At 40.2% G+C, this 25,166-nt stretch overlaps 2 protein-coding genes across 5 annotated transcripts; one reads left to right on the forward strand and one right to left on the reverse strand.

Moving 5' to 3' along the window:
* Positions 1–1,021: 1,021 nt before the first annotated feature.
* Positions 1,022–8,671, forward strand: LOC120746072 (ubinuclein-1-like). 3 transcript variants are annotated; one of them, XM_040051424.1, is made up of 14 exons: positions 1,022–1,317; positions 1,777–1,881; positions 2,373–2,471; positions 2,727–2,870; positions 3,006–3,097; positions 3,184–3,769; positions 3,872–3,942; positions 4,727–4,856; positions 4,949–5,073; positions 5,475–5,555; positions 5,665–5,808; positions 5,904–5,951; positions 6,058–6,647; positions 8,345–8,671. In XM_040051424.1, the coding sequence occupies exons 1-13, from the start codon at positions 1,096–1,098 to the stop codon at positions 6,623–6,625; spliced, it is 2,415 nt and encodes an 804-aa protein (XP_039907358.1). In that variant the 5' UTR covers positions 1,022–1,095; the 3' UTR covers positions 6,626–6,647; positions 8,345–8,671. The 3 variants fall into 3 exon arrangements, with proteins under 3 accessions (XP_039907358.1, XP_039907283.1, XP_039907435.1); XM_040051349.1 differs by lacking the exon at positions 8,345–8,671 and adding an exon at positions 7,233–7,346; XM_040051501.1 differs by lacking the exon at positions 8,345–8,671 and adding an exon at positions 7,233–7,346 and having other exon boundaries at positions 2,727–2,867.
* LOC120746227 (hemicentin-2-like) lies at positions 7,484–17,216 on the reverse strand. Of its 2 annotated transcripts, none has more exons than XM_040051622.1 (7): positions 15,873–17,216; positions 13,380–13,539; positions 12,900–12,975; positions 10,121–10,259; positions 9,729–10,046; positions 8,660–8,887; positions 7,484–8,463 (listed from the first exon to the last, which is right to left on the reverse strand). In XM_040051622.1, exons 1-7 carry the CDS (start codon positions 15,925–15,927, stop codon positions 8,393–8,395), a joined length of 1,047 nt encoding a protein of 348 aa, XP_039907556.1. In that variant the 5' UTR covers positions 15,928–17,216; the 3' UTR covers positions 7,484–8,392. The 2 variants fall into 2 exon arrangements, with proteins under 2 accessions (XP_039907556.1, XP_039907648.1); XM_040051714.1 differs by having other exon boundaries at positions 13,380–13,494; positions 15,873–16,528.
* Positions 17,217–25,166: the final 7,950 nt, after the last annotated feature.

Consider the following 25,166-nt stretch of genomic DNA (forward strand, 5'->3'; position numbering starts at 1 on the left):
TTGCCTGGAGTGTGGATCACAAAAGCCAAACCTTCCATCCTGGGCCGAAAATAATGTCAAAGATTTCTTCTGTGTTCAAGAATCTTTGGACTTTTTGTAAAGTGTAAACACAAGGGCAGAGATTTCCAGGTGTTGAGAAAGCAGATAAGAAGCAGCAGGGGCCATACTCAGACAATCTTCCTCTTCTGCAAATAGAACTACTGAAAAAAATATTTTTTTTTATTCTTTGTAAAAGTATTTTTCACGTTATTTATATTAACTGTTACATAAATCTGCTTTGAGACATGTGCTTGTTGGCATGCACAAACCAAATAACTAAAAACTCTTGTGGAACAGCATGAATACATTACCTACATTTTTTATTAGAATGGTCACCCCCTCAGAAAATTTGCTGCCCTCCCTAATGGCCCATCCTGGTAAAACTGTCTTATGTTGGTAATAATTCAAATAAACGTGAGCACAAGAGAGAGAAAGACACCCTACAATGAGTTGAAACATTAACATTAACTTATAATTATTTATTCCTGTTTAGAACACATTATTGTGGATTTCAAAATCTTATTTGCTTTTCATATGTACCTATTGTCAGTGATATCAACTTTAATAGCAACGTCTCTCTTTTTTTGCAATATTTTTCAAGCAACCAATATTTGACAACAGCATAATAAAACTGGAAATTCTGTTTTTTGTGCGCAATCCCCAGTATTTTTAGTGGTGCCTATATTGGCCACCCCTATGAAAAAAATCTGGAGGCGCCACTGATAGATAAGCGGAAGAAAATGGATGGATACTTAGGATAATACAGAGCCAGTACTTGGCACTCCCAAAGCTTTACGGACGTTTTTCCAGAATCCTGTTTCTCTTTCAACACGTTCTTCTTCCACCTGGTTCTGAGAGAGTTTTATGCGTGAGAAACGAAGAAGACGGACCATCTTTAAAGAAATAAACCTCGTTTTAAACAAACCGGATTGGTTACCAAGGTAACACAGTTGGGCACGTGCGCGCACACCTGCCGCAGTTTGAGTTTAATTAAACTCTCTTTGCCCGTCTCCTCAGTTCAAACCAAACCACTGACTCCGGTGTGCTGTCGCTGGGATGGCTGAACCCCGGAGAGTTCAGCTGTTTACTCTCAGCAGTGATGCGCCCTCTTCTAACTCGCCTTCGACCCACAGGTGTCCGTCAGGGGTTCCGCAGATGGAAGAATCCCGCTCAGATCGACCCGCTGACACTGAAACAGTCCGGCTCGTCCTCACATTATTTGAGCCCGACGAGCGGAGCTTCCCGGAGTTCAGCTACAGGCAGCTTGTTGATGACAAGGTGGGATTAAGTCACGACCTCCACCCTCCTAACCTGTAACCAGTTAAGATACAAACAGACCCGTGACTGTAGTTAGTCTGGGTTAAGTAGGCTAAATATTTTTTAGGCTTTTGGCTAACCACATGAAATTGTAAACCATTCAAGGTATTACACACATAAAAAGCAGTTCAGTTTTAATTCAGTTTGAACTGCATTGCTAATTCAGTAGCAGCCTTTGCTTAGTTTCAAAAGTGGGTTAAAAAACTAACTTTTTAAAGCCAGAGCTGGGTTTAAAAGTTAGATAATAGTCAAAGTGGGACAAAGATCTGCTTTAACACTCAGTGGGAGTAAATTGCTATTCTGAATGACTTGATTTGTTAATCTCATGAAAAACTAATAAACATGCTGGTTGCATTGGAGCCAGACATGTGTTCAGTTTCCTGTAAAACAATGGCTGGCATGGCATTTGATGGGTTTCAGATAAGTCAGTCAAAAATTGAAGGACCACTGAGCAGACTAGAGGAGGAAGAAAAGAGGGAGAACGATGAAGTCGCTGCCATTGCAAGGAAGTTGGAAGAAAAATATGTGAGTAGCCTTTTACTCTTGTAAACATGTAAACAGATTTTGTTTGGGGGGGGGTTTGGTGTTTTTTGTGAGGGTTGATGGGTGCTTGTCTACGGCTGGGTGGCCCAGAGGTCAGCCTGGACGTGATAACCTGAGAATCTCTTTTGATTAAGTTTTCTGAAACTCTTGTGAACACAAGGTTTGTTTAAATAGGCACTTGACAAATAACAGGCAATAATGACTGTTTGGTCATCTATACTGTTCAGAAACTGCAGGTAAGAATACAATGTGATAAAGAGAACGTTCATATATTAAGGCTTAATAAATTATGTTCACTTGTGGTGACACAGGTTGTGCCTCCGAAAGCAGCCTGTTACTCCTTTTGTTTTTTTTTTTAAAAACAATTACCTTATTAACCTATAAGATTAAACTGATGTGTGAACAGAAGGTGGCGATCACTATGATAAATATTTGTAAATGGTGCAGTAATGTTATGCTTCCTCTCAATACAGGGTGCCAAACCTAAGAAAAAAAAGGACCGCATCCAGGACTTGATCGACATCGGATTTGGTTATGATGACGAGGATTCTTTCATTGACAACTCTGAGGCTGTGAGTCGGTCTTAGAACACCTTTTGAAATTTCTCACAGCTGGTATAAACTCGTACTTGCCTGCTGTGCTGCACAAAAAGACGATTTGATTTATAGATTATGACAATGACCTCACTCACCACTGAGTAAATGTTCTTTCTGCTTAAGCATTAGCTCGCTGCTGCACGTGAAAGCTCTCAACAGCCATCATGTGTACTGCTTGTGGTTATACAGTCCCTCAGTAGTTTCTGTAATTGTATTACATACTGCTTTTAGTATGACGAGTTTGTGCCATGCTCCATCACCACCAAATTTGGTGGGTTCTATGTGAATTCGGGCGTGCTGCAGTTCCGCCAGGCCTCTGACACCGAAGAAGATGACCTCACAGCCGAAGAGGAAACGATTGAGATGACAAAAGCAGTAAGAGTACATGACTGGCTGCGCTGAATATTTTGGCAAATCTGCTAAATAGATTTAAAAGGAAATTTTGCACCAACATTTTGGTTCTTTATAACGTTTTTGAGTTGTTTAACATGCCTTCGAACAATTTCCCAGAAACGTAAACTGAATAATGATCAGGAGAAGCCAGGGAAGAAGCTGTGCAGAGCAGATGGAGAGATAAAAAGCAACATGGATCATAAGTTAAGGTGAGGCTGACCAAAGTTAGATACTGATGTTGTAAAGCTGACTTAACAACACTAAATTATTCCCTTGTAATTTTCTTGTTTTGTAGCTCTATGTCTGAAATTAGGCAGACTGATGAGATGGAGATCAAAAAGAAGAAAAAGGCTGTTAGGACTCTGAGCGTCACCAGCATGCTGAAAAAGTTTCAAAAAGAAAAGGAGAGAGAGAGACAGAAGAGAGCGAGGGACAAGGCAGCTGCAAATCTGGGTGCAACAGCAACCCCTCTGTTTCCTGCAGATGCAGGTGGGGGTGGAGGCATGGGGCTAACTGACCCTCTTCTCAGTTTAATTGGTTCAACCAATGACCACGCTCTGATTCAAGCAGCCAGCACAGTAGATTTTGATATTGATCTGGACTCTCTGTTAGAAGTCAGTGAAGAGATCTCATCGCCTAAATCACTTCCTCAACCAGCATTAGAGATGCAGCTGATCCAAAGCAAAACGGATGATCCCGTGCAGCTCGACACCTTTTCTGATCCCAAAACCCGAACTTCAACTTCAAAGAATAATTTTCTGGAGAAATGTGAACCAGAGCAAACCCAGCTTGTGTCAGATTCCAGTTCTACACCGCAGAGCGCCCCGCTGCCAGAGGGACTTCCCCCAGCGCTGAAAGACAGCATTAGAAACCTCACAGTGGTGAGATGTTATGTATTTTTGCTGAAAGGAAATGCCCGTGCACACTGTATAGGATGACAAACTGATTGCAGTTTAATGAGCAATGTTTACACTGATTTTTAGGCAGCCAAGATATCAGAGGGAGAGTCAAAACTCAAGTTCTTCAGTCCAGATATCAACTCAATCCTGCTAGAGTGAGTTCTCCCAAGTGAACATATTCAAATGTAAAACCATTAACAGTGAACAGAACATATTTCTCTTTGCAAGTTTAAGCGAAAGTCCTTCAGCACAGGCATGCACAGCATACAAACTGCTGCTATTATTATTATTATTATTATTATTATTATTATTATTATCATTATTTTAAAGAATGATGCTGAATTTAAGGGCAAAGAATTAAAAACAAAAAGAAATGAGGAATAAAAAATCTTGTCATGGAGATGGTGCGTCTATATAAGGCCAGGCTGAGTGTGTGTATGTATGTAGATATAGTGATAGATATACCTCAATGACTCATTCTTTCAGAAACTACTAGGAAGTGGTATTTATTTATATTAGGTGATCACGTTTTGTGGAACTTGAATGCTCGTGTAAGAAAAAGTTGGACAGTGCCTGCTTCAAGTTCAGGTATTGACCTGCAAACCTTGATCTTGACCTTAAATTTGCTACACACATGATTATCTGATCAAAAATCTTGTTATACCTATACTCATGCCTACGATTTCAAATAATCTCCTTCGCAAATTTTAACCGGTTTACACACTAAACTAATATTGTGAACACACAGATTAGCATGGCATACAAAGATAGTAGCTATGTAGGTGCAGCGTCACAAAGCCGCTTTTATGGCTGCATGCTCAAAGGTATACAAAGCAGTATATAACTCACTAACCCTTTAACTAAATGTGTACCTGTTCCACCTGAGATATTGAGTGTGGTGTTTAAATGCATGTTTCTGCTCTTGGTGTTTCGGCACAGCATTGAGTTACAGTGTCGGGAGCAGAGTGGGTCACTGCGCTCCAAGGTGTACACACACCTGTCGTCTTTCCTGCCCTGTAGCAGAGATACGCTTCTCAAACGTGTAAAGAAACTGCTAATCGCACAAGTGGTGAGTGTGCTCATGTGTTCAGCTGCATTTCTATTACAGAGTTGTAAATTATTTATACTTGTGTGACCTGCTTTTTATGTGCTCTTGATAAGGGGGAGCCTCCTGGGGTGGAAAATCCCATGCAGAAACTTAAAGATGCCATTGGAAGATCTATGCCTGAGCAGATTTCATGTTTCAATGAAGAATGTCAGGCATATGAACAAGTCAAAACTTCAAAGTAAGTTCATTTATTCTTGGAAAATGGAGGTGAGACTATCAGCTACTAGTGTCTATAATTTTATTTAACAAAATAAAATCTCCTTTCCTACTTACCACGTTGTCTCATCTCCCATTCTTTGCCACAGTTGTGGCTGTATTTAAATATTACAATCTTTTCTTATGGCTGACACAACCAAATTGTACAATTTCAAAAAGGCAGATGTGACATGAGCATTACTCTACAGCATGTACATGCAACTGCTAGGCTGGGATCAGCATTTACTCAGCTTTAACAGCACTCTGGCTTCTAGGCTAGCTTAGCATTAGCATGTTGGCTGTGCAGGTGCTTGCAAAGAGAATTGGACTACTGGGAACCATCCCTAGCCCTCTGTGACAATGGCATTTTCTGTTTATCTAAAGAGCAACAGAGGACAATGATGAGGAGAAAACTGGGAGAAAAGCAGGTCCTAAGAAAGTGTTCAAGTGGAATGAGGAGATCAGGTAAGCTGTAAAGATCAATCACGTGTTAACATGTTTTATTTCAGTAAGATCTTTTAAAACTGTGCTTTAGTCCATGAAAACGGACACTTTGACCTGTTCTGTCATTTAGAGAGTGTTTGGGCCAAGTGCTGAAAGCAAAAGCAGACAATTATAAAAAGGAAAGGAAGGGGGAACAGGAGGTTGAAGAGCATCTCAAGATCTTTCTTGACAATGAGGTCAAACCGCTTTGGCCAAAAGGGTGGATGCAATCGAGGTAAACTATAATGGTGCAGTTTCAGTCCTGAAACTTTATTTTCATACTTTTAACTATACACATGTTACGACTTAAATGTCTTTTTTCTCTCTCAGGGTTCTGATGAAGGAGAGCAGGAAATTGTTACATCTCTCGTCATTACTGTGAGTGCAGTGATGGGCGGAATTAAATGCTGTTACTTGTATGAATTTCTACATAAAATGTTTAAAGTTATTTACCAAAAATGCAAGCATTGTTTCACATGTTTAGAACGAAGAAGGCCAAGTGTGAGAAGAAGCAGTCATGTTCATTCTCAGATGACTGTAATGACGATCGGGGAAATTCACCACTGACAGAAATGTCCAGAGGAGCAGCTTCTGCCTTCACCGAAGGCTCCGATAGACTCAGTTCTGTTGTTCACGAGGGTGCTGCCACGAAGAAGGGCGAGGTCAAAAAAGTGGAAATGAATGTCAGAGCCACCTCAAATGCAGAGTCGGAGAAATCTCAAGTTGATGAGACACCCACTCCCACTCATTCCCTCCTGGATCTCCTTGCTGAACAAGCCCTGGCTCAGGAGCAACACCTCCCAGGGCTCCAGGAGCTCCTAGCAGAAGTTGCAAAAACCAAGTGTTTTGTTCATCACTGGAGTAGGGGAGAACTCTCGGAGACACAGAGTTCTCCTCTACTCCCTCCTCCTCCTCAGTCCAGCCCAGTTGGTTTCCCAGCACAGAGTACATGTGGTGACATTTTGCCTCAGATGCTTCAGGTTGGAGGCACCAAACATGCAGATGCTGTTCAGGTGCACAGAGTCTCTGAAGGTGATGGTGCTACAAAATGACAACCTTCAACAAAGACATGCAGTAAGTTGTATATTTTCTTTTTACTCTAACATTACAACAACTCTGAATTTAGAGTAGTGCTCCTCATGTTCAGTTTTCTTTCTGTCTTAATAAAAGGGGACGAAAAGGGGACACTCCAATGATTTAGGGAATTAATTGGATAGCGGTTTTATAGAACTGAACTAAAATGATCAGAAATGCTCAAAAGGACAAAAATCAACAACCGAAGGGACATGTTTGTACTTGAAACAAAATTAATTTCAAATTCAAAAATTCAAATCTCATATTTAGACAAAATAAAAGATGGCTGTAGCTCCAAGGTTCAAAATTGGCTCCAAAATCCTGAAACCTGCATTCTGTCTTCTAAGAGTGAGAGGATTATCCAGGATGTGTGTTAGCTAATGGTTTCTAAACGACAATGGCAGCAAAAACTTTATTGTGGGACCAAACCAGTGTGTGACATCATGGTTTAGTAGTTTAAGTTTTTATCAAACGCAACACATCAATTGCTACAAGATGCTTTATGTATTCCAATAAGTTTCAATGTCAAAATAAAAGCTTTATAATCAACATTTTGTCAAGTAGATAAAATGTTTTTCTTTTTAGATGGAGCAGAATCGTTGAAGATGAACTGGGCACATGATGAGGTTCTAATGGAGTAGTTCTTATACTAAAATCAACAAAGTTAATGTCTTAAACTACACACTTTCACTTAATACATAATAAAGAGAGCATGTCATAGCTGTTTATTTGGTGCTTTATTTTCTTAACATTTTGTACAGCAACTGAAGGTTTTAGTAATGATTCATGTTACCAACTTGACTGAGGCTAGTAACAAATGACTCAAAACAAAGTTCAACTGCCTAGTCAGCTTATTTAAGCTGAAATTCATTGTGCAATGAAAGTATTGCAAGGAGTAATGCAGGAGCTGTGAATAAGGATGTAAAAATAAAATGTCTCAATGAGCCTAAAGGACGATGAGGAAGTCTAAAGTTACCCAACTAAAGAGCAGGCTGTTAGCCTCTTGTACCATTTGGGTGCAGCTTTTGCTTTGACAGCTAACCCAGACAGTTTCCAAAAGGGGGTGGAGCAGGACACTTGGACAGTGGGTTGACACATACATTATGCCCAATGATTTATTTGAATTTTTTTTACCCTCACCCACTTCAACACATTGATCCAGTTTTCCAAATCCAAAGAAAATCCTTCCAAAAACTCTTGGATTCTTTACATGGCAGGATGGGGGCGTAACTCAGCATTTCTTCAGATATCAAATAGTAATGAAACACCATTGTGATGTTCAAAAGAAAATAAGACAACAAGATATCTTTCCGGATGCCTTTGCTGGACTGTCTCGCCTTATTTCCAGTCTCAGCTCTTTAAAAGTAAATTGTTTTTAACTAAATCATACTGCTTTCACATACCCATGAACACTGAGTGATTAAGGACTAAAATGTGAATTTCTTTCTAGAGAAGCTTTCAGTCTGGAAGATGTGAACTTTGCCTTTTGGGCAGATAACAAAGACAGCTTAGTTACATAAGAACATGTACCTGGACAGAAGTTCAGCAACAAAACGATTAAAAAGAACAACTAGAGAGCATCATCTGCTTTTAGTGAGACTCCACTGTCTTTGAAATGCACATAAAGACATTCAAAGCTGAGCCTTGAGGACACAAGGAATGACACAGCAATGAACATTTCTCTGCATTTTCTACAGCAGGAGCACTTTTATCCAAGTAACATGGAAAGAGGAACTTTTAAGGTTTTACACGTGAGTTATCATCTGGTTAAGAAGAACAAGCAGCAAGAAATGTCCACAACAGCTGTTTGCAGTTCCTGGAAAGCAGAAGAAACAGTTTTCAGCACAAGATTACTCCAAACCTTCAGTTTAGGATTCTTCTCATGAATTTACATGATCATATATCAGAACAAAAGCTTTCTCAAACTCCAGGAAAGGTGATTTGGAACAATGAAAGTAGAAATGTTAACAGGGAGCATTAATTGTGTTCAGTAGTAATGCAGACAACCCTACCTCTGGCAGGAAGGATTTTCACTTCCACTGTGAAGTTTTTTGAAAATAATCCTTTAGCTTGGATTGTGTAATTTCCAGCATCCTTTTTATTTAAATGAGAGGGTGGGGCAACTATCTGCCCATTTCTGAACCAGGTCACTGATGGCTGAGGGTTTCCTGTCACCTCACATGGGAATCTCTCGCCCTCTGTCACCTTAAGTTTTACAGGACAGCTAAGCTGTGGTGCAACTGAAACAAGAAGGAAAAACAATCAGTGGAAGAAAAGACACCTAATACATTTTATCTAACGAAGGAAGCTCTGTTTCTTCACTTTTCTAGTAAGAAGAAAAATATGGTTTAAGCAGTTCTATGTAACAGTTTACAGCTGACAGGTATATGACTGGAGAACAAAGAGTGCAGTTTCATTTGAAGTAGTTTGAATATGTGATTCTTGAAATTGCAGAAGGAAACATTACACAACAGCTTTATATTGCCTCATTAAAATGCCTCTTGAGTGATAAACCGGTTCGTAGAGCAGAAAGTCTTCAGTCATATGTTATTAACAGTGCATATATTGTGACTATGGCAGAAGCTCTGGTGGTCATTTTCCACAGTCAATAAGTAAATAAATATTAGGATTATCCACACCTGAACTGTGATATGTTCTTTGCTGTGTTTTCTGCAAGGTTGTCACTCCCATGTAAAAAAAAGCAATTTTGGAAATGCTGTTGTGGCTTTACCATAATATTGCATCCTGCGCACTGAGCAGATCAGGTTATACTTACAGAGCTGTTATGCTGTTTTAAGCTTTGATAACCATATGCACATTAAATGTAGCCTGGGTAAGTAGTTGTTCAGTGATGCTGGGAAAGCTCCAAGTGGCACAACTGGAGCTCAAAATGTACGTGTTTTAAATGGATGCTGCAGTGTTTGAAGCAAATAGCTTGCATCTACCCTTTTGGCCTTACAGAAAAAGCAAAGAGGGATCCTAAAGATGTGGAGAGGGGGGAAAAGAACTAAAGGGGAAATTAAAAAACAGAATCCACATAAATTCCAAAAACTCGTAGCGCAGATCACTGGTTTCACTTACAGAGTCTTTGTGACGCCATCACTGGAAGGTGCTGTGGTCCTTCAGGTCCCAGCTCAAGTTTGGCTTCACACCAGTACTGAGCTTCAGTGTCTTCTTTACTGGATATGATGTTCAGAGTGAAGCTCTGAGTCACTGGTTTCTTCTCACTGGATGTATTAGAGTGCATCTGAGCCAGCATTTTCTCCCCTCTGTAGAAGGTCACGAGGACGTTTTCAGCAGGCGCAACCTCTGTAACGTGGCACTGTAGAGTATACTGATCACCCTCAAACAGTGACTCACTGTGATTTAGAAATGTGATGGATACTCTGTCTGGAGGCTCTGTGGAGAGAGGTTGGCATATCAGCCATGTAAAGTGCTTCATGCATGTCAGAAGGATAATGCTGTTGACTTACTGTAGACTATTAGGGTGAGTTTACTGTAACACTGTCCTCTGTGATCAGATAGGGCAAAACACACAGGCTTGATGGTCCAGTCAGTCATCTTCTCAACACTCCAGACCAGAAAACCTTGTGATGTAAAGTTAGGACGGTTCTGGAGTGGCAAAGGGTAACAAATCACAAAGCTATTCAGATTTTTCTTTTCTTTTTTCCTCAAGTGAAGGCAATGAACAATAAAAAGTGTGTGTGTGTGTGTGTGTGTGTGTGTGTGTGTGTGTGTGTGTGTGTGTGTGTTCATCACACTCAAATGTGTCAGCCCATTAAACTAATTTTAATATTAACAAGTAAACAAAATGCTGTTTCTAAATGGTGTTTATTATTAAGGGGAAATTAACTGTGGTGTATCACGTCTTTGAAAAGCGGAGTTCAAAGTCTGTAGCCATACACAGGTCTGATTACTGCCACACCTGTGCTCAATCAAATCTCTTAAATAGGACCTGCCTGACAAAGTAGAGTAGACCAAAAAGTCCTCAAAAACTAGAAATCATGCTGCGATCGAAGGAAATTCGGGTACAAGTGAGAAACGATGTAACTCAGATCTCAGTCTGGATAAGGTTATAAAGCCATTTCTAAAGCTATGGGACTCCAGCGAGCCACAGTGAAAGACATTATCCACAAATGGCGAAAACATGGAACAGTGGTGAACTTTCACTGGCTGAACAAAGTTACCCCAGGACCTCAGCAACGACTCATCCACCCCGGAACAAAGAACGGTAGGCCTCTCTTGCTTCAGTTCAGTGTTCATGACTTCACCATAAGGTAGAGACTGGGCAAAAATGTCCCCAAATGTTTCCAAGATGAAAACCACTGCTGAGCAAAAGGAACATAAAGGCTTAGTTCAGTTTTCCAGAAAACATCGTGATGATCCCCAAGCCTTGAAAAATGGTCAGACTGGGTGTGTCCCATTACTTGTGGCATAAAAGTAACTCAGCATTTCAGAAAAGGAACGACATACCAACAGTAAAACATGGCAGTAATGTGATGGTCCAGTGCTGCTTTGTTGCCTAGGGATCTGGGAGACTTGCTCTGGTAAATGGAACCATGGATCTACCAAAACATCTTGAAGGAGAATATCCAGCCATCTGTTTGTGCCCTCAAGCTGAAGAGCACTTGGGTTTTTGCAGAAAGACAGTGATCCAAAACACTCCAAGTCCACCTCTAACTTAAGAAAAAGAGCAGGACTGCTTTGGAGTCCTGACCTGAATCAGATTAAGATGCTGTGGCATGACCTTAAAAAGGTAATTCATGCTTGAAAACCCTCGATTTTGGCTGAATTACAACAATGCAAAGACAAGTGGTCCAAAATTCCTCCACAGTGCTGTAAAAGACTCATTGCCAGTGATCACAAATGTTTGATTGCAGTTGTTGCTGCTTAGGGTTGCCCAACCAGTTATTAGGTTTAGGGGGCAATCACTTTTTTACAAAGAACAATGTAGGTGGACCTCCAAAACTAGTTCATGCATTTATTACATCTAGGCTCGATGACGGTAATTCATTATTATAAGGATGCCTTAAAAACTCCCTGAAATGCCTTTACTTGAGGTGAAATGCTGCAGCAAGAATACTGACATAGATTAGTAAGAGAGTACATATTTCTTGAATATTGTCTTCTCTTCATTGGCTCCCTGTTAAATCCAGAATCAGATTCAAAATCATCATTCCAAAATACGTCTTTTAAGAATTTCTAGTACTGTATCACCCCATCCGATCACTTCACAGTCAGACTGAGTTCACTTGTGGTTCCTAGAGTATTAAAAAGTAGAATGGGAGACAGTCTCCAGCTTTCGGGCTCCTCTTTGGTGGAACCAGTTCCTAGTTTGAATTTAGGAGACAGTTTCCCGCTTTACTTTTAAGTTTACTCTTAAGACTTTCCTTATTGACAATTATGCTGAAATTATGCTCTCTTCCACAGTGTCTTTTTTTCCTGTGTCCTTCTCTTCACCCCCAACCAATCTCAACAATTGCCTGCCCCTCCCTGGGCACGGTTCTTCCACGGGTTTCTTCTCGTTAAAAAGTTTTTCCTATATAAATAATATTGAATTGAATTTACCTTCACCACTTCTGCTGCTTCCATGGTAACCTTTTCATCTGTCTTCCTCTGATTTACACATCTATCCTGTTTTGGTTGTACTTTCATTCCTCTTCTCCTCTGAGCATACCTCCACGTCTCCAGGTTCTTTTCCACCTACTCCATACTCTCACTACTGATCACAATTTCATTAGTGAGCATCATAGTCCATGCAGACTCCAGCCTCGCCTCATCTGTCAGACTGTCGATCACTACTGTCAACAAGAAGTGGCTCACAGCCGATCCCTGATGTACTCACACCTCACCAATGTCTCGCTGTCCTCAGACATGTCTGGCACCATCCTTGCATCTTCTGCCATTCCTGACTTCTTCAGGCAGTACCCCAGTTCCTATCTTGGCACCCTATCATGTCCTTTAGATCCACAAACACAGTGCAACTCCTGACCTCCTCAATACTTCTCAGTCAACGCCCTCAAAGCAAATACTGCATCTGCAGTGCTCTTTATTTCCCAGTACACTTCACACTTATCATAACTCACTTTGCATTGGATATGAAGTTGTGAAGACTGTGTGATGAAAATATACAGCTCTCTTATATAAAACTACAAAGTGAGGATATAAGCCTTATATTTAGTTTAGTTAGTGGGTGTTGTTTGGTTCTCAACATATAAAACACTGTGTATAATCAAACACTGATTAACCTACCAGTGGGACTTCCCAACCAATGCCAAAATACCCCATTCTTTGTAAGGAGCAGTTAGCTTTGACTGGATCTCCAAACCTGTAAAAGGAGATACACAATTAATTCCCTCAGACACACAGATGATTCTGTTAATTTGGTGACATTTTCTTGACGTTGCCTCTTACATTTCAATACAAGTCATGACAGCAACTGAAATATTTAATAGTTGGAAATTGATCCAAGATAAAAATCAGAGTGCTGATCTTTGCACCATAGATTTCAGAAGCTCAACATAACAGGACTGCAAGGTCAAAACCTCGTGAACCTTTCTGAACAATGAAATACCACAAGGTCACCATGTCTGAGTGACACCAAGCTATCGTTTTACTGTCCAAAAAGGCTTTAAACTGCACAGATGAGTGAACAGCAAGTTAGTGCACACAGACTCTTATCACTGACCACCTACGTCAGCCTGAAATAATCACTCACTCTTTTTGCCATACCTGACCACCACAGTGGAGGGTGATATCTTTAGAGGGCAGAGGACACTTTGTGTTGATTCTCCAGGTGTGATGGGAGAAGCGACAAGGCTGACATTTGAAAAGGGAAGTGCGATTTCTGGTGGAAGAGATGGTGTGTTAGTGAAAACAGGGTATGAAGTACCTGAGGTTAAGGGAGTGGGAGAAAGAGCAAGATATAATAAGTCATGAAAGTAAACACTGTGTACTGTATCTTTAAGGTCTGTGCAAAATCATTTTGCACTTTTATTTTTATCAGAAATCCACACAACATGTTTTAACTAAGAAATAAAAAATATCTAATTTTCCTCGCTTTACTATAATAATCCAAGTCTTTAGTTGCTAAAGCTTTCCTTACGAATGTCAGCTTATGCAACTTTAGACTGCATGTTGTACCTTTCTGTCTAAGTTCAATCTGTGGGGCAGCAATACTGTAAAACCTTGTGTTACGTGTACTTTTTTTTTTAATAAACTGGAAGAAAACCTCAAAATACTATAAAATGTTTCATGCAGGCTCAATCATCCAGGTAAGGAAATCCCAAAATGTTGATTCTGTTCATCTGGATGTAGAGTTTTCAGTGGGAGAAACACTAGCAACTTCTTCAGTTGAGACTGAATGAGGGACAAACATTTCTCCCACTGAAAACGCTACATCCAGATGAACAGAATCAACTTTTTGGGGTTCATCCATTGTGCTTGTTTAAAAAAAAAAAAAAAAAAAAAAAACCTGTTAAAAATTCATTGTGAGCTTTCTGAAAATGAAAGTAGCTACAAAAACACTGCAGACAGTGACTTTTTAAATGTACTTTAAAAAAAAAAAAGTTTATTTATTTATTATTTTGCCTCTGTACACCACCACAATGGATTTTTAAATGTATTTAAATAAACTGTTCTTAATACTTGGAGGAAAATCCTTTAATCACTCCCTGGATTTTCGAACCCATGGACAATTACTGTGTTCCCTCCCTTGAGATGCTTTGCCAGGCCGTTTCTGCAACCACTCGCACCCCATTTGTGCGTCTCTCTGCATTCAGTTTTATCTTCAGTCACTGAAAAGCTGCTCTGCTGGGAGTTGCGGTATGCTTTGGGTCATTATCTATTTACGCTGTGAAGCACTGTCTTATAAAATTTGGCTGAACTTGGGCAGAGAGCCCTTTACGCTTCAGGATTCATCCTGCTGCTTTTATCAGCAGTCACTTAGCGGTATGGATCCTTATACTGGATCCATACTGTGCCATAACAGTAAACGGCTTATGAAATGAAACACATTACATCATCTGTAAAACATGGTGGAGAGAATGCCATAAGATGGAAAAACAGAACATTAAGGAGGATACTGTACATGTAGACCTAACACACTGAATACCTGTGATGTTAAACCCAATACTATAAATAAAAACATGAATAAAAGGATGGGTCTCCTCCTATGTTTGTCCTGGCACTGTAACTCACATGATCTCATGAGTATTTTTTTTTTCTCAGTCTTAACACAATACATGCAAGGGTCAATTAAATTTTGCCATGTCATGAAATAATACTCATTTTAGCTGATCTATTGTGAACTATTGTTTCATAGCATGCTGAATACACCCAGTGTGTTCCTCTGAGGAAGGAAGGACACCCTTCCCAAATCATAAGAACTCGCTCCTCTTTTCAATTGACCATTGTTCCATCGAGTCCTGGGGTTGTTCTCCTGCCTATCAGATGATCTCACTGGCAGTAGGCGTGCCGGCTGTCAAAATTTATAGTTGTGTTTCCCATGTGCCACTCTGCAACGTGAACAATGCAGTACAACTGCCAGCTGGGTCAGCTTACAGAGAGCGTAGTCTCCAGACCAAACCAGGATCACAAGTCTCAAAACCTGAAGGATCAATGACGTCTTTTTTTTCCTGATTTGCAGATCTTTGGGGATGGAAGCATCCCCAAAGATGGGATGGAAATCTTTAAGGAAAAGCCTGCGTTCAAAATGTGAATGGGAAGTACTGTCAGCTAAGTCTGTCTAAGAATCACAAATTCAAATTTCTTCTGATGCAGAATGGAGCTTTACATGTGTAGATAATGTTTTGTGTTATGTTTTCAAATGTCTCATGTTTGATATGATCATGTGTAACCGCTTTGAATCCTCTCTAACAACATATTACGTTTTTTTAAAGTTAAATAGTTTCCTACAATTTTGGAAAAACCTGAGCTGAAACGCTTGGATTAGGTTAGTAGAGTAAAAAAAAAGTAACTTTACCCTCAGAAAAGTGATCACATGTCATTTTTAACTACAAATCAATTTGCCTCAGGGGTTCTTACAAGCGCAGCCACCACACTCTGCCCAGTCATCTTCAGTCCCAGTTATCTCTCTTGTCACACTCTTTAACCTTACTTTTTAACCTTATCTGCTTCTATTGCCCTTCTAATTGGCTTCTACACTGAACAGGTTCTTCTCATCAGAGCTGCCCACTGCACCCACTCAGCCATCAGTTCACTCACCTGAGTGGAAGAGCTGAAACAGCATGAGCGCGACGGCCCATCCAGGAGAAGCCATCCTTCTTCTATGTCACGTTAACAGCTGATCGATGCTGACGGTGCCACAGCCTGAGACTTATGAGGTAGCAGTGGGTTCTTTTAGTTTATGTGGAACTGTGGGGTGTGTGAGTGTGTGTGTGTGTGTGTGTGTGTGTGTGTGTGTGTGAGTGAGTGAGTGCACATGTGGGTGTGGGGTGTGTGTATTTGCTTTGCTTCTGTGTGTCTGAAGTTGATGACGAGGGAGTTCCTTTGCTCTGGCCTCTGAAACCCACCATGGGCGTTCTCTGTTGGTATATGAAGAGAGGAAGGAAGGGAGGGTCAAGAAAAATGAAGTGTAGTGTTGCAACGTGGAGGGCAAGAATGTGTGTGTGTGTCTGTGTGTGTGTGTGTGCGTGTGTGTGTCTATGAGAGAGAAAGAGAGAGTAGTTACATAGCAATACACTGATACAGAGCTTTTGAGAATAAAAATAATCATCCCATTGGTGTGTTATACTGGGGGGAAAAGCAGTAAAAACTCAGCTTCAATCAGCTAACAACATCTGATTGGTTTTTTCTCTTTTTTTTTTCCTTCCACCATATAATCTATATATGACTCCTATTTATGTCTTAATGTCAATAATAGCGCCTCTCTTTCACTCATAAGCACAGCTTTTATGCTGAAGCATATCGTTAGTATAGGAAATTCCACAAAACTTGTCACTGACTCAACAGTTTTTTGTTTTGGGGTCTTTGAGCTCGTTGTTTTTGTTTTTATAGTCTGCATTACAGGCTTCATTGTCTCGGTTCCACTGATTCATACACTGACCAGAATTACACACGGCTCTAAACATGCAGGGTGAAACCGGGGCAGAGCCAATTATGCACTCCTTCTGATAACATTTCCCCCACTGATTACAGCTAAACCGACGCAAGATTATCAAACCCGCATCAGTTACAAAACAAAGCATTCTTTCACAGCGTTAAATTTAGTATAATTTGCAGGAAATTGCATGCCGGTAAATCAAGTTTGTGTGGTTCATTTAAATATGCTCCTCCCAGGAGCGTGTTTGAGAGAGAAACCGTGGGGTAGACCGGGGTTGGGTATCACACTTTTTACTCTTTGATGAACTGCTGTTCATTCATTCATCTATGACACTCTGAAATTTTGACCCCATAGCTGGGTTAGCTGTCAGAAGGAATGGGGTTGATTGTCCCTATAGCTAACAATGGAGTTTTAGTAGAAAACAGTGATTTTAAAGTGGGGGACAAGTTAACTGGAAACACTAAATTGCCCATAGGTGTGAATGTGGGAGTGAATGTGAGTGTGATTGGATGTCTCTGTCTATGTTAGCCCTGTGACAGACTGGCGACCTGTCCAGGGTGTACTCTGCCTCTCGCCCTAAGACAGCTGGGATAGGCTCCATCAACCCCTGCAACCCTGAAAAGGAGAAGAGGAAGTGGATGGATGGATGGATGGATGGATGGATGGACAGTGATTTTAAAAAGTATAACATTTAATTTTTTTCAAGATAAAGACACAAACATACAACATACAACACAAACAACTGAGAACATTTCCACGTTCCATGACTGTGACCAGATGCTCCCTACATCTTTTAAAAGGCAAACACTCCCTTTGTGCAAGATTTTCCAACAGGTAACCTGGGCAATAGTAAGCAAGTCAGTGTAAACATGTGATAACAGAAACGAACTCCATTAATATTGAACTGACTCTGAACTGCTCTCCATTTTAAGTCTTATTGCATTCTGGATCATCTGGGTTCAGGGCTGGACTGACACTGGCATATTTTGGTAATGGTGGCCCACTGTGTTTATTTATATGATATGTGAAAGTGCATAACATACTAGAGGATATATGTTCATGTGGTGTGATTTCAAAAATTAAAATAAAACACAGCAGCCTACAAGGAAGAGAGTAACATGTTAAACAACTGATATGCTCTTTCACTGCTCAGGGATTCATCCTGGGAGAGATGGCAACAGTATCACAAAAAGAGCTCCTCATCAAAGTGGCAGTTTTATTTTTATTCTATTTTTTTACTACTTTGGGGGAAAATTTTAGACATTACTTATACATTTTCATAAGTTCTGTTAAAACCTGTTGTAATCCTGTGTTGATTTCTTTTAAAAGGCTTAACATCACTAAAGTACTTTTAAGCCACACAACTGTGTTCGTCTGGCTTCTCTGCCATTCATGTACCAGAGCTCCAAGAGTCGTTCTTAATCTTCTGATACTAGCCCAAATTACTCATTACCTTGGTAATTATCCATCGGCACTGTATATATACCTCCACGTAAGTGCTACAAGAGGTAGTAGTAAGCTTTATGATCATTCAGGTGGATGTCAGCAACAACACAAAATAACAGTAAACACAAATCACAAATGTGAAGAATGCCTGTTAAATCCACACCAATGAAAGGTACATCCCTGGAACATCAATGGGGGAAAAGGTACCTTAAGGAGAGAGAGTCTGGCAGACACAACACTTGTATTATAACAGATTTAATGACTAAAATAAATAGAGGTTTTTACACAAATAACACATAACGCTATAGGCTAATATTATTATGCATGTTTTAAGTCTGACTGAAGAAAAAAAAGTCTTGTGATAATTTCTTATGTAGAGTATTTGCACACTTTGACCCAGATACAGTTTATTGAAGATGTGTCTCTAATCATATTTTGTCATTCTTTTATATTTTCTGTTTTAATTCATTATTATTATTATAATTATTATAATTATTATTATTGTGTGATCTTTTTATGCAACAACAACACGCCCGATCCATGAAAATGATAAAATACTTTGTGCGTGTTCCACAAACTGACCACTGCAAAATGAGCAGACTGTGACGTGACCTGCCCTCTGTGGCAGTGACAGACAATGTACTAGTGATGGGATTTCCGGCTCTTTTTAGAGAACCGGCTCTTTCGGCTCGGCTCACTAAAAAAGAGCCGGCTCTTTTGGCTCCGAACCGGCTCTTCAGGTTGTTTTGTTGCTTTAATTAATTTATTATTAACAATAATATAAAATTATGCACAAAAGGAATTACTAATGTAAAAAAAAAAGTGGTTTTATTTATATATGTTTATATATAAATATATGCGGTGGCCCCTAGAGACAAAGCATGTACAAACTCCAAAACACATTTCTAGCGTTAACTGAACTTCCAAAACACAGCTACCTACAGTAGCGGTTTTTGATACGGGCGACACAGGCGGTTGCCTGGGGCGGCATTGTGGTGGGGGGCGGCATCACGGGCATTGGCAAAAAAAAATAAAAATAAAAATTGCTCGTACTCATGCTGCCCCGACATCAGCCAGCGCATATTGGGAATGGCATAAGCACCGATCGGTTTTCTATCGCCCATTTGCTGGGAGTAAGAGCGCCCTCCGTTTGCCAGGTGCGCCTGCTGCTTGCGGCACAGGGAGGAGAGGGCGGGGCGACGGGGGATTCACTGACTGGCTGGAGCAGCATCTAATAACCAACTCGCAAAATAAAACAAAATAAAAACAAAACAACAAACACGAAAACACCAGACGTTATGATACAGACTTATAATTTGCATCGATGTTTTTTCGAAATTCTACACGCGAAAAATGAGCGCGAGAGCCCTCGGTGCGCCTTCTTGCTGCTGAAGTCAAAGTAAACTTTATTGTCATCTCCGCTACATACAGTCCAGCATATAGAGAGACGAGACGACGAGGCTCCAGTTACAGCAGTGCAAGTAAACAAACAATAGAGTAAGAAAATAAATATACACTTTAGGACTCGGGGTAAAGGGATCAATAACAATTTACAATTTATAATTTACAGTTTGATGATTTAAAGTCTCACACACAACCCATCGCCAAACAGGCTAGGACTGCCACTGGTTACCTAGATCACTTAAATTACACAATTGAAAGCATATGTGTATTGTTTGTGCACTCCTATATATATATTCAAATAATTTAAAACAATGTTCATTTACCTGTTATTACCACACACCAAATCCGGTTGTTGGTACTTGCTGGCTTGTGTAGCCACTAGGTAACAAAAGCTCAACACTGCGCCCAGCATCCTGGAGCACTTCTGTTGTGTTTTGTACGTGTTTTGAGTGTTTACGTGTTTTGGAGTTTTTACGTGTTTTGGAGTTTTTACATGCTTTGTCTGTAGGGGCCACCATAAATATACTTTTATTTATTCACGCCACATAAAATATAATAAATAAATCATATAATACAAAAATCAACTATTCACATTTCAACTTTTAACTATTTAAATTTTCAGCTTTTTCCTTTTACAAATTTAAAGTGAAAACAACACAAAACACTGCAAACCACAACACAATTAAATGTAAATTATAATATGAAAACAAAAAGAAGATGCATATTCTCTGTCATATGGGCCTGCATGAATAAACTTTCTGAATCCTTTATCATCTGCAACTGAAAATAGTTGTGGATGATTACTATACCTTTCTAATGTGACCTTGTTGTCCCTGGCTGTCTTTCTGTGTCTGTTCCTGTGCCACTGAGTGTGTAACTACCGCCCCTCCCCCCTCTTCCCAGCGCAAAGCACAAGGCTCATGCGGAGTGAAGCGGGAAAAAAGTGGGAGAGAGAGGGCGAGAGAAAGAAAAAAAGAACCCAGGGCTTGTGATAAGAGCCGGCTCGCGATAAGGAGCCGGCTCGCGTCGTTCACATCAAAGACCCGGCTCTAAGAGCCATTTCGTTCGCGACCGACACATCACTACAATGTACCAGCCAACCCCTCAGTCGCTCAGGCACATCTGTACAGCAGCTGTTTTTTACCGGCAGAATCACAAGGAGGACAAAATGTTCCGTTTATGTGACTATAGACATAAGACGTATAAACACAACGGGATTATATATAAACTAGTTGTATCTTGACCAAGTACGGCTATGCACACATTATCTCATAAGTCATAATACGTTCACTACGTGTTGAGTAGTCACTCCTGACGTAGTCCTGTAGGTTTCGCAGAACTTTCCCGGTAGAGGGTTTGAAACCGAAAGCACTCGTTTGCGCCATTTTCTTTACATCCTTTGCTTGGTGCTATATCGGCGGGTCAGTGACGAGGTGAGTTCTTTGATTCATAAAGTTCCCCAAAGTTAAAATGCACATCTTTGGAGGTTTAATAACGTCTGTGCGCTGCGATACAAAAGGAAACAGGAGGAGCTAGAAAGGATGACGGAGACTTGAACTTGACTTTCTTGTTGTTTACTTTCGCTCTGTCTGTGTGCAGCTTTACATCGGATGTGAACGAACGTAGACATTGAGAGCATATGTGACCGATGTATGATCCAGATCCAGATGTAGTTCATTAGCAGGTTTTAGAAGTTGTATTAGCACTGCTATTAATTCACTGACGTGGTGACGCTGATTTACTTCCTCGTTGTCTGCGATCCCACTAAACACAGCGACGAAAAATGAAACTACTGCACGACTAGCTTCAGTGTTTTAAACTAGTCCTTCAGGTTTATTACATTCATTTGAGCCCATGTTCAGGGAGGGGAAGTCACTGATGCAACTGGTTGGCGGGAGGAAGAGAGGACAGGAGACACTGGAAGAGAGCCAGAGGGTTTGGGGCTAGCATATAGCATACATATAAAAATGTGATCACACTGTTGAGTACAAATTTGGTTCCTCGTAGACTTTTTCAAAACATCCTTTGAATAAAAGCAGAAAGTAAAAACCATATTTAAAAACAACAACATAATAAATAAATGTTTTATTCCATGCACACATCAGATTTGCAAAGGATTTTCTTGGTGGACTTATTGTAGTAGTCTCTGTTGTGTTCACAGAACCTTAAAAATACAGAAGATTTACACCAGAAAAGTTACACTCACATGTTTTTTCTTTATAATATTTAAAAGTTCAATATTCTAAGCTAAGCAAGCATTAACCGAGGAGTTAACTGCACAACACTTTTAAGTATTCCTATTATTTTTATGATAATGGGGGCAGTGACACTTAAATGCCTTATTGTTGTTTTATAGATCATCTTGAGCAAACTGAATGTGGTGTAATATACTTTAAAATAGACAGATAGTTACAGACATGAATTTTCTGATCAACTAAGCCCATAAAGGAATGAAAGAAGTATTTATTTAAAAGAAACAGAGCTCATTTTCTCTCTCTCTCGTTTGTTCAGTGAGCAGACATGCTGGTCCCAGAGCTGCTCTTAGAAAAACTGCAAGACCTGACTAATGATGAGTATAAACATTTTAAGTGGTACCTCGCCATGAAGATCGTGGACAGCTGCAAACCAATTCCAAAGAGCAAACTCGAGGGCCAAGACCGTATGGACACTGTGAGTTGTATGATAGACAGCTACGGTGAAGCGACGGCTGTGAAAGTCTCTGTCGCGATCCTGAGGAAAATGAATGTCAACAACATCGCAGACGACTTAGAGGGCAAGTTTGAAGGTGCGGTGAATGCAGAGTTTCTTAAACTCACCTGTAACTGACAATCTGTTTGTGGTCTGCCTCTGTGCAGATATTACCACTGATTCTCTGCTTCTTTGTCCTTTCAGCTGTAGAGGGCAGAGCAGCTGCATCCTCTGGATACTCTACTTTAAATCCTACCGCTGGAGCCACGATGTTGGCTCAGCAGGGAGGAGTGGTTTTCGCCCCCACGGTCACCGGTAGCAGCACCGCACCTATGAATATAAACTTCTACCAAAAATAATCTCAATGGAGATTAAAGCGGAGGGCACAATATAGTTTGTAATTATTTCTTTCCTTTACATGAAATGAAATTAATGTTAACTGGTGATTCTGAATAAGGCCGAGTTATGAGCTGTGTCAGCCCTGTGATAGATGGGGATCTTCTCATGCAGTCCATCTGCTGGATGTTTTCATGTGGCTTACACGGTGCAATCACATGTTCCTTTCAACACAGAAATGCCCGGCATATCTAAGGTCTTCTAATGATGCCAGTAATTGTTACAACTACATATGATGCCATGTAAAGAATATACTCCAGAACCACGAATGTACTCTGTTTACAATTTGCAGTCATTAAAGTCTTATTAAAAAAAGAAAAAAAAGTAAATCCCGGGAGGGAGTAACAAAGAGAGACACTTACACTTACGGGCATATTCATGTTTTTTTGCTACCAACAGGCTACTTTTACAGCAGACATATTGCTTGACATAATTGTTCGGGCAACAGTAACAACTAATTACCGATGGTAATACAGTCGACCCCCGTCAGGTATTCGTGAACACTCTTACAGTTGTAGGAGTGTTCACGCGTAGCTGTAAGCCAAATATTTTAAGGGCAATATTGTAAGATGACTTTGAAATCATATAAAGTGTTTTAGCTTAAGATATATTTGGTGTTTGAACTATTAAAATAGGCAGTTATAAGCGTTTTTAGAGGGGTTCTCAAGTATTCGCGGCAGTTGTGGTCCCAAATCACCACGACTACCGGGAGTCGACTGTATAACAAACACACAGGGTCATTTAGGGTTCTTTATCCTCCTTTATCATGAAACAGCATGAGTTATATCCCAGAACCCTGAAAATAAAGCCTGAATGGTATTGAGCCACTATTCATTTTAATCTTTATTCCTGTGATTTATCTGTTGTAACACGTACAAATGTCCACCTGTGCTTTGCTGTTTCAACAAACTCTGAAATGTTCAGATTAAATCAGGCCTGTTAAGCTGTTTATGTAAACGTGTCAGGAGTTGCTCGTACTTTCATCTGAGGTCAGCGGGTGAAGCTGTGTTTTTGATGTTTCTGTGTCATCCACTTCTTGATATTGTACTCATAAACATACATAGTGGTTACATCTTCCAACAAACTGATGCACTCACATGAACTTACAATCAATCTATTAAAAATACATAAGTTTGTGCGCCGGTTTGTGGAAGCCGGGATGTTTCCTTTGTATATGGTGGCCGAGACGGACATCTTCCTTCTGACTAGTCGGATTTCATCTGTAGCTGAAGACCGGATACATATGTTGCACCCCAAAGGTGGAGAAGAAGAGAAGTTGTGCCATTTAAATTCATGTCTGTGCCATTGGACTCAAGATATGAAGGATCATACCTTTGTTTTATTGCAAGACGAGGAGTTCCCCAAGGAAATAAAAAGCGACAACACCACCGGCGTCATAATAAAATATCATCCTCTTCCTCCTCACCTCAAACCTTGGTTGCCATGGGTTACAGTGTAAATGTAATGTTTTTAATTACTCTTGGCTGACTAAGACATGTTTGTCCTATATAATCACTAAGGCTACGATTAGGTACTTGAATTGAAAATAAATCTGTTGACCACAATCCCCAATCTACTGACATCAATTGAATCAATAGAAAATCCCATGCATCATTCTTGTGGGAAGTTTCACTCTGTGGTCAGCACATGTGCTTTATCGTAATTTTGTGTATTTTCATAAGTGTGATTGTTACAGAAATAGGAATATCAAATATTACCCTTACTTCTCCCAGAGGAATTAAGACTGTGATAATCAGCAAGTCTCTATCGAGCATCTCTATAAATTTGCTGATCTCTCCTGTTCACATATCACCATCCAGGAAATGGTTTTCTTTCTCTTTGGCCTCCACACACTTCATCAAGCTGTCTGACTGCAGCAAACCTCTCACCACAGACTGCTGACTGGTGTGTGTGTGCACATGTTGCTGTGTGCAGAGCAGCACTTGGACAAGACATAAACAGTAGATCAAGAAAAACTGGTGTAAATGGCTGTAAAAAAATGTATTTTTAATTAAAGTTGGTCAAATTATTTTAAAAGATAATCAAATTACAATGTAAAAAGAATTGAATAATATGCAATCAGTTATCTATATTACTGAACCATTATACCTGCTCAGGCCCAAGCACCAGAATGACACGGATAGCAAAGAGCCAATGAGCACCGAGCTGCTAAAGAGCCAGATGTGTACCTCAGGAGTTGGTGTAGACCAGGGGTGGGGAACTCAAGGCCCAGTGTCCTGCAGGTTTTAGATATCACTCTGGGTTAACACATCTGAATCAAATGATTAGTTCATTACCAGGCCTCTGGAGAACTTCAAGATATATTGAGGAGGTAATTTAGCCATTTAAATCAGCTGTTTGGATCAAGGACACATCTAAAACCTGCAGGACACCGGCTCTCAAGGCCTGGAGTCCCCCCACCAGGGGGGAGTCTACACCAGGGGTGTAGACTCCAGCCAAACAACAGCAACAACTAAAAGCAAGAGTCACATACAAGTTCAGCTATAATGGTGATAATACAT

Source organism: Simochromis diagramma, unplaced genomic scaffold (assembly GCF_900408965.1).
Source record: "Simochromis diagramma unplaced genomic scaffold, fSimDia1.1 OVJJ01000798.1, whole genome shotgun sequence".
Taxonomy (NCBI): Eukaryota; Metazoa; Chordata; class Actinopteri; order Cichliformes; family Cichlidae; genus Simochromis; species Simochromis diagramma.